This window comes from Vidua macroura, chromosome 12 (genome assembly GCF_024509145.1).
Source record: "Vidua macroura isolate BioBank_ID:100142 chromosome 12, ASM2450914v1, whole genome shotgun sequence".
NCBI lineage: Eukaryota > Metazoa > Chordata > Aves > Passeriformes > Viduidae > Vidua > Vidua macroura.
The window spans coordinates 2,158,643-2,167,634 of record NC_071582.1 but is presented as its reverse complement, the minus strand read 5'-3'; the positions used below and the strand labels follow the sequence as shown (position 1 = coordinate 2,167,634).

General features: G+C 49.4%; 1 protein-coding gene across 2 annotated transcripts in view; it reads right to left on the bottom strand.

The window, feature by feature from the left end:
* Positions 1-1,791: 1,791 nt before the first annotated feature.
* The window catches only part of SIN3A (SIN3 transcription regulator family member A), a 31,074-nt gene continuing 23,873 nt past the window's right edge, over positions 1,792-8,992 (bottom strand). For both annotated transcript variants that reach the window (XM_053988353.1, XM_053988354.1), the window contains exons 14-21: positions 8,617-8,800; positions 7,858-8,431; positions 7,229-7,398; positions 6,005-6,178; positions 5,224-5,316; positions 4,778-4,872; positions 4,365-4,572; positions 1,792-2,995 (exon numbers count right to left, since the gene is read on the bottom strand). In XM_053988353.1, coding sequence (XP_053844328.1) covers positions 2,765-2,995; positions 4,365-4,572; positions 4,778-4,872; positions 5,224-5,316; positions 6,005-6,178; positions 7,229-7,398; positions 7,858-8,431; positions 8,617-8,800 — 1,729 coding nt within the window. In that variant the 3' untranslated portion in view covers positions 1,792-2,764. The remainder of the gene's footprint in view (positions 2,996-4,364; positions 4,573-4,777; positions 4,873-5,223; positions 5,317-6,004; positions 6,179-7,228; positions 7,399-7,857; positions 8,432-8,616; positions 8,801-8,992) is intronic.

Below are 8,992 nucleotides of genomic sequence, written 5' to 3'. Positions count from 1 at the left end.
TGGCTGCTCAGAAGCCCTAAGGGAGATTTCATGAGCGAGCAGACAAGTTTCTTGCTCGTTTCTGCTGAAAGCTCCTTGTGACCATGGTTGTGTCTCTGATGCTTCTGGGGGGGATGTGTTTGCTTGTCAGGTTTGGGAGAAGATTCCTATCCCACCCTGAGCGCTCCCTGGGTGAGAAGGCAGAACCCCCCTCATCGCTGTCCCTCAGCCTAAGCAATCCTGCAATCCTCCTCTCCATGTCCTGGTTTGCCTCCAAATTGCCCCAAACTGACATTATCATCAGGAGGGAAGGAAGAATCTGTACACGATGCTCAGCCCTGATGTTTTAATGGAAATACTGCGCTACAGTCAAGTTTACAACATCGGTATAGAAATCACATGGGTTGTGGGCCGAGGATCACGTTACAGAATAGAAAAAGCAAGATCAAATAAAAAGAAAATTAGAAAAAAACAAACCTCTGCTATTGTTCAGGCTGGAAGCAGAGCTGGGATGTCAGATGGAGCACCAGAGGCCGAGGTCTCCCCACGGTGTGTCCCAGGGACCTGCATCAGCCCCCCTTGGCTCAGTGACATGCAGGCACAGAACTCTCCTGGCCGAGGACCCCCACCAAGCAGCAGCAGCTGGTACTTCCAAGCTGGCCAAAAGTCTAAATCACCAAAGGTTTTCCCTTCCACAGCACCTTGAGCATACACCAGAATAAAAAAAAATGGGAGAAAGAACAGGGGAGAGTGCATGACACCTTTGGAATGGGACACATGAGAGCCCCTTCCTGCCTGGTTACAGCAAAGGAGGAGAATAGAGGTGATTTATTGCTAACAAAGTGTGAAAATCCCCTGCTGGGCTCTCCCTTCTCTCCCTCTTCTCCATAGGAGGCTCCCATTCCAGACCTGCCTGCTGTGCATTGGCTGCCAATGACTCGTGGCCCCTCGGGGCTGTGATTTCCACCCCGGCTCCAGGTCCCCCCTCCGGCCCTGCTCCCCGGCCTCTCTCCGCAGCTGTGGTGGCAGGAGGAGAACCTGGAACTAGATGATATTTAAGGTCCCTTCCAACCGAGGCCGTGGCAGAGCCCTGCTCGTGGCTCCCTGTGCAGGGACGATGGAAGCCACTCCAGGTGCGTAGGACCGGCAGCGTGAATTTTTGCTAGGAAAGCCACCTCCTTTTGAGGAGACACTGTCGTGGCTTACAAAGTCTGTGCTGACTTCTTTATTTTTAAATTCAGAATCTTCCCCCGCATTTTAAATATCTGCCAGCGTTAAATTTCTCTACTTAAAAAAATATATATCCCATATGTGGATTTCTGGAGTGAAATGCACCAAGACCCACCCCCAGTCCCTCCTCCTTCTCTTGCCCACACGCGCACACACACGCAGAGCAGTTCTGTCAAATACTGGCTTGGTATTTCCCGTGATGTTTTCTCCAACACAGAAAGGGAAAAATACATCAGCACAATCAGCCCCAGCTGAGTTGCTCAGCAACACTTCCCAAAAGCGAAGATCCTTGGAGCTGGAAGATAAGGTGGATAAAAATTACCCACCAGGAAAAAAAGCCAAACATTAAAAAAAATTAAAATTATGTACTCTATATTTATATTTCTTTCAGGATGCTTATACTTCAGTTGTTTAACCCCCAAATGCGCACGCTGCCTCTGCTGCTTCCTCTTGCCAGCCTTAGGAAAGGGGCTGGGATTACACGTCCCTCTTCCCTCCCCTCTCCCACCCCAAAACCTGCATGCTGCAACAGTGCCTTTCATCCAGGAACACGGCTGTGGGTGAACGAGTGTCTTCCTCCAGTTAAGAACAAAGACATTATTTTTTTTATTTACAAAAAAAGGAGAAAAAAGTTTCCACACAAAAGCACTACAATGATAACTCCCTTTGGTAAAAAGTGTAATAAATGTCTCCATCGGTCTGTCTGTCGGTACTAATTCTCAAGCCACCTGGTACTATGGTACACAAGAAGCTAGTACAGTTATGCTAGCACATCAAGCAGAATTCCTTTAATTAAAAAAAAAAAAAAAAAAAAAAAAAGGAAAAAAACCCAAAAAAATTGACAATTTGTACATTTATTTACAAAAAAGGAGGGAAACATGTTAAAATCTTGTTGTTCTCTGCTGTGTGTGTGTACGTACATGTGTGTGAAAAGCTGGTGCATGGCACTAGGAGAGACTAGTAAACAAGCAGGTACAAAAAACCAAAAAAAAACAAAAAAACAAAAAAACAAAAAAACCAAAAACCCAAAATAAAAATAAAACAGTTCCACTGGCACTAGAAAGGACAGACCGATCTGCACAGGGTGAGTCCAGCCTGGGAGGGAGGGGAGGGAGCGAGAGGAGCCCCACGGCCCCACGCCGGAGCCCGCCAGGAGAGGAGAATCCGGTGGCGACAGGCACCTGCGGATTTTGGGGACACATCCAAGCGGTCCGGCGGTGGAGAGCATCCCGTTCCCCTCCCTCGCCGCTCAGGGCCTCCGGGGAGTCAAAGCCTCAACGCTGCTGGTGTGTATACGAGCTCGTGGTGTTTCTCTGGGATGGCTCAGTTCAGAGAAGGGTCCTTCCTGCCCAGAAAGGGCCGGCAGCCCGCGGCCCCGGGCGGAGATCCACGTCCCCACGGGGAATCCCGCCGGGACAGGCTGTACCAGCCACGCACTAGTCAAGTGGCCACGTTACGAGATACACAGTGAGGGGAGAAAGGCATCTCCCTCCTTCCCTGGATGCGCGCACACACACACACATCTCCCGGGCTCTTCCCTCGCCCCGGGGGACTCCTAGGGTGTCTTGAATATCGTGCCGTATTTGACGCGGTACTTGTTGATGCTGACAAAGTGCAGGGTCTCTGTGTCACAGGTGGTGGTGCAGGGCACCAAGCCCTCCAAGCCTTCACCCATGAGCCACTTGTTTGTCTCGGCTGCCATTTCGCGGGGCACGTGCTCCTTGGTCCATTTGTCCACCCAGGCCTGGAACCGCTGGTGCAGCCGCTTGCTCACCCTTTCGTGGGACTGCAGAAACAGGGAGAGGCGTTAGGAAAAGGCAGCTTTGACCCCCAAACTGCTGCATAACACCAAGCTTGGCTACTGGTTGAGAGAGGCAAGGGGATCAAACACACGGGCAATTTGTAATGCAGGCACTGCACTAACAACAGAGAGAAAGCTCTGATGAAGGTCCTCCCGAGTCTCCTCTCCAAGGAAAAATGTGGCAAAATGAGCTCAGAAATAAAAAAAGTTTATGCTCTTTGCTTAATACAGCAGTTCACAGAACGTGTCCAGTGGGAGCCTGAAAGTTGCATGCCCAGTCAGAGTGAGTCCTTTCTGTATTGCCCAGAAGATGCTGCTGCCTCCTCTGCTGGCACCCAGGACCAGGCAAGTCCTGCTCTTCCCAGCCCTCGGGGTCTGTCCCCAGCCCCCCGAGAGGGGCACAGTCCCAGGAAAGAGCAAGTTCAACGTGTGTTACGCAGACTGGGGACACAATTGCTACAGAAAATTAAGACCCAGATCAGGTCTAACAGGCTCAAGAAGCTCTGACTTAACAGAAACATCAGGAGAGGAAGAACTGTGCACTTTTTTGGGTAAGAGCATCTGCCTAAGGAATGTAAAATGGAGGACAGACAGTATAAAGCCATGGCTACAGTCATAATTGAAAACAGTCAATATAATTAAACCTCCAGATTAAAACTTACAGATTTTATTGTTTGTCTGTTCTTCTCCCAGAGACTGACTGCTTTGGGGTGTTAATTGCTAAATCCAATAGATTTGTTTCCAAAATCCAATGTAGCTTCTACAGCTCCCTCAGTGTATTCCAGTAACCAAGGGCTAAGCTGCACACTACGTATTTAACACTTCAAGAATTTATGCTCAGGTTCTCTGTGAAGAGCACTGGCACATAGTATCCTGTTTATAAGCTTACATTTCCTTGAGGTTCGTGCCAGTTGAATGAGATAGACGGAATTCAATCAGAATCCTCAGTATCAGCATTTCAAAGAGTCACTGTGCTGCAATAAAATGCTCTCATCTGATGTGGATGCAAAGTTTAAGAGAATTACTTTACAACTGATCAACTAAGGCCACTACCTGTATGTCATCAGCAAGAAACATGGTAAGTAGTTGTTTTATAAACCTAAATACATGATAGAAGTGGATGGAAATATTCCCGTAAGATGAGAAAATGAGAGTGTCAAAGCATCCAGATGGCCAGATCAGTTTCCTCCAGTGCAATCCTAAATTTCACCCATCTAGAGTCACAAGCTCTTTTCATCTTGGATAAACCCAAACCTTTACAGCTTCCCAAAGAGCTGGAAGGGCAACGCCTCCTTCCTTCCCCTGGGTCCCAGGAAACACCAGCAGCCCACCCCATCCTCTGGCTGGCTCCTACCTGCTGAGCTCGCAGCAGCGCGGTCCTCCTGTACATGTAATCCTCTGATTTGATCACGTACACCATCTTATAGGAGTTCAGCTTGAATTTACACTCCACCTTGTCCAGGTTCTCCATGTTCTCCACGGACTTCTTACTGTTTCCCTCCTTCCCTTCCTTCTCCTGCTGCTCCCGACCACGCTGACACTTGCGGATCCGCCTCAGATTCCTGCAAACCAGAGAGTCCCTCTTGGAATTAGCACCCGCTCCTGGCGCTGCACAGCTGGGTGCAGCTCAGCTTAGGCAGTGGATCTCGAGGCCAGGCTGGACAGGGCTTGGAACAACCTGGTCTAGTGGGAGGTGTCTCTGCACACAGCAGGGGATGGAATGGGATGAGCTTTAAGGGCCTTTCCCAGCACAGCCTGGCCACTCACCTGGGCAGGAAGACGGGTTTCTGGGCCAGGTGCTCGCGGAGCTCAGGGGAGGTAGAATCAGAGTTGACGTACCGCTCCACGTAGTCGGACCAGCGCTGGAAGCAAGCACAGAGCACGCATCAGCCACTGCCCTCCCACCAAACAACGGGCGAGGGCTGAGGAGGCTAAGCTGGAAGTCACGCAGAAAAGCACAACATCCCTTCTGAAGGCTCGGTGCGCCTTATGCCCAAAAAGGCAGGTACAACGGTTCTTTATGTGGTTTTGAGTATTTTCTAATACGAAATAAACCAAGAGGGATTTGCCTGCTCACATCACCGGAAGCTTTATGGCACACCCTTGATGTTTCTTTGTCTTGTGCTAACAGACCACGCCACCGCTCAGCTGGACACTCTGATCCAGGGCAACCTTGGCCACCACAGTGAGCTCTCTGGACAAGCTGCCCTTACCTCTGCTTCCACAGGGTCATCCGAGTTTTCCTCTTCTGTGTCCAGCAGCTCAATGGTTAACTGAACTTGACCTCTGCTCTGAATGAACATCAGCTACAAAGAAAAAGCAGAAGGAACTTCAGCAAGAGGAGGTTTGAAATAGAAACAAACACCTTCACTTCTCATTGGGGCAAAGGGACAATGAAGCAAGTTGGCAGTTCTGGGGGCTTCTCGGGCCCTCAGAGTAAGTTTGAGAGCACAGGAAGAGATACTGTACACTCAGGCTTTTATCCAAAGTACTTCTCTGGCTCAGAAAGGGCCTGACCACTTCCTGCCTCTTCAGCAAAGGAGGTATGGATTTGATTAGCACACGTTTATTAGCAAGGTATGCAGGCAGCAGTGATTTAATGCCCAGTCAATAGTGGCAGATCTCCCAACAATCGACAAAATTGAGACACCAGAGAAACAGGAGAGTTTGAGCTAACAAATCAAAAGCAGTGGCAGCCAAGCAGTCAGTATGGTACAGCCCAAAGCTGCTGTGAAGCACTGGGGATATTCATTGCTGTTCCAGGAAATATATTCCTCCTTGAAACTTCATTTCTGAGGGGCCCTTACAGAAGCATTAACCTATGTTCCAAAAGCTGGCAGCACGCGCGCTGCTTTTGGCTGGGATGGAGTTAATTTTCTTCATTTCTGGTTGCCTAAACAAGGCTCTTTTTCAAAGGCCCAGTGCCTCTCCCTTTCTGAGGCATCCCCCTCAGCTCCTGCTGGCTTTACACTGCGGTTCAGAGCCCGGCTTTACCTTGAAGCAGTTCTCCTCGGACATGAGCTGCTCGGCTTTGCGCTGGTAGGCGGCCTCCAGGAGCGTGCGGGAGGACTGGGACGCCAGGAGCCCTCCCGTGGCTCCGTTGCTGTTCTCTGACAGGTACAGGTCTGTCACCTGCACGCAGATCTCGTCGCTCACGATGTGCTGGAGCTGCAAACGGGAGCAACGGGGGGGAAGGGGTTTGTCAGGGAGGCTGCTACACCCCCATCAGAATAGAATAAAGTAAGGGTGTGACAATGGGATTGAGCTCAAGCAAAAAAAAAAAAAAAAAATCCCCTCGCTTCTTCCACTTGATGATGATGATCTCTGCTACTATGTAGGAAAACCTACAATAGCTTTAGAAAAATTAGCAGGTGGCAAAGCACAGCTACTCAGAGAAAAAGTACACACAGAGAACATTCTGATCAGCAGCAGGGGAGGAAGGGCCAGAGCTCCGTGACACAGCGCGTCCTCTCCTCACCAAGGGGCTGCTGCTGTGTCTGAGGAGAGGGGTGGGAGGTTTAAGATCAAATCCATATTTTGTGTAAGTTTAAAAATCAAAAGTCTCCCGACTGTCTTCTGAATTCAGTTAATCTCTGGACTGAAGGGCCTCTGAAGAGCAGCTCTGCCCTTCTGAAAGAGGAAAGCCCTTTCAAGCTATTTCACTTCCAGCCCCTTGTGTCTGTTTTTGTTCTTTATGCTACAAAAAGGCACAAGAATTTTTCCTTTGCTCACACATTCTTCCTACCAACCCAATAAAAGGACTGGAGTTTAACAGCCAAAATGAGCTACTCCAGCAGCCAGATAAAAGAGACAAAAGGTTTTTAGAAAAAGTGTGCACTCCTACAGCACTGATGGAAAGGAAAGGAACTATTTAGATGTAATTTCTTTTTTTTTTTTTTTTCAAAGCTAAAGCAAGATTAGCTCTGGACATGCTTTGAATACTTACATCCTAAAACATCTGGAAAACAAGGAGAACTCTGTAGAGGATATTCTCAATAATTCAAACAGATCAGAAATCGATTTCTATCATTTCTCTACTATGAGGGTTAGAGAGCTGGATGAAGGAACACCCCGAATTTACCCTGTTACCCCTGAAATTCCCCACGTGGGCATACAGCACAGCCTCCAACGCGAGCCTGGGCTCTCAGAGCAGCAAACAACCTGCCTGCTTTCTCTGGCCCGCCCCACACCCAGCCCCCAGGCCCTGCTGGCAGCCACCTGTCGCACGATGCTCTGGATCAGCTTGTCCATGGTGAAGGCGATGTAGGCGTGGATGGTGAACATCTCGCGCAGCGAGTCCTCGTACTGCGACGAGTCCATGTTCCCGTCCAGGAGGTTGCGCACCATGTCCAGGAAGGCCGGGTAATAATCCTCAACATCAATGTCCACTGCAGCAGGAGAGAAGGGGGAGAGATGGGCACACCACCCCCAGGAAGGGTTGCTGTGAGTTCTGGTCCTCAGGTGACCCACATAAGCTGAAGAGCAAGTTAAACTTGTCCTTTATGGACATAAATCTTTGTACATAAAATCATACCTTTTAAGGCCACGGGTATTTTCATAACCTCTTGCTTTCTAGCTCTAGCCTCCCCCATGAGCTTTTTATTTCTGAAAGGTCTTACTTAGGGAACTTGAGGATATGCAAGTGTACAATGACAGCTCTTATGAAGTAACTGCTGCATATTATCCTTCTGCTAGTCCAAGTCTACACATCTTCCCATCTCCCCATAAAGAGAGCCCATCTTAAAGGCTCCCTGCTGTGGCGTGCCTGGAGACACCAAAACACTCTGTAACCACACCACAAACAGAAACACCATTTTCCCCCCAGCCTCCCACCAGAAGTCACTCACTGGGCTCCTTCAGTCGCAGCTGGATGGCAGGACTGTCACTCTTGTCTCGCTTTATGCCCAGCACTTCCCTCTCCCACTCCCGTTCCCGCGTCTCCTCCTCGATCTGCCGCTCGGCCTGGGTGCAGATCCGCAGCAGCCGCAAGCACAGGATCTGGTGCAGCCTCATGAAGATGTACCAGTTGCTGTTCACATAGAAGAGGTTGTAGACCTCATCCATGCCCCGCAGCTTCTGGGCTGTTGTGTTGTTGAACATCAGCTTGGTTTTGGGAGGACTACCCCCAACACCATTGTGCTTTTTTGCAGCCCCAGTAGCTTCGTCCACATCCATTTCCTCTTCTTCTTCCTCTTCCACATCCGAGAGTTCACCTCGCTGAGCAAACAGCAGGTCTGGAATGAAGTGATACATGATCTGCTTGATTTTGTACTTGTCCTCTTTCTGGATTCCCGTCTGCCGCTTCACGTGGTGGATGATGAGAGAGGCAGCGTCCTCCAGGATCTGCTTGTCTTCATAGGCGAGTGAGAGGTGTGGGCCTGTGGGGACTCCAGCATTGTCTTCTGAAGCCTGTTCTTGCCTCTACAAAGGAGAAACAGCATAAAAATCAGCCTAAACAACCCCTCTCCACCACCCAAGAGCCTGCTAGGAAGCTCCACCAGTGGAACAGATTTCCTCCTTCATCAGGCTGTGAGGAACAGGAACTGAAACTGCACTAGCAAAGTACATAAAGCGTGAGGGAAGGAAACTGTTGGTGACCATCTCACCTCATCATAGATGCTTTCAATCTCATTGAGGAGACTCTTTGACCTTAGGACCTTGGTATCATTCTGCTTGAAGTTGATGCCCTGGTGGTCCAAGGATTTCAGGTAATACTTCTCATTCTGCTCTCGCCAGACTTTATTAAATCCTCTCTGGGCTTCTCGCCACTCTTCCTCTTTCATCTTTAACCTTGGATCAAGAAAACAAAGGTGAGCTAAGAGGTGAGCATATAAGAAAAACCTTGGCCCCTGGCTCTTGGTGAGTGTTGACAAGAGCTGAACTCCCAATGAAATGGGCATGGATCAAAGACATCCCACAGAAAGGAGCTTTCCAGGAGGTGCCCCCTGGACACACTCTTCTGGAGAAACCACTCTGGGTTTC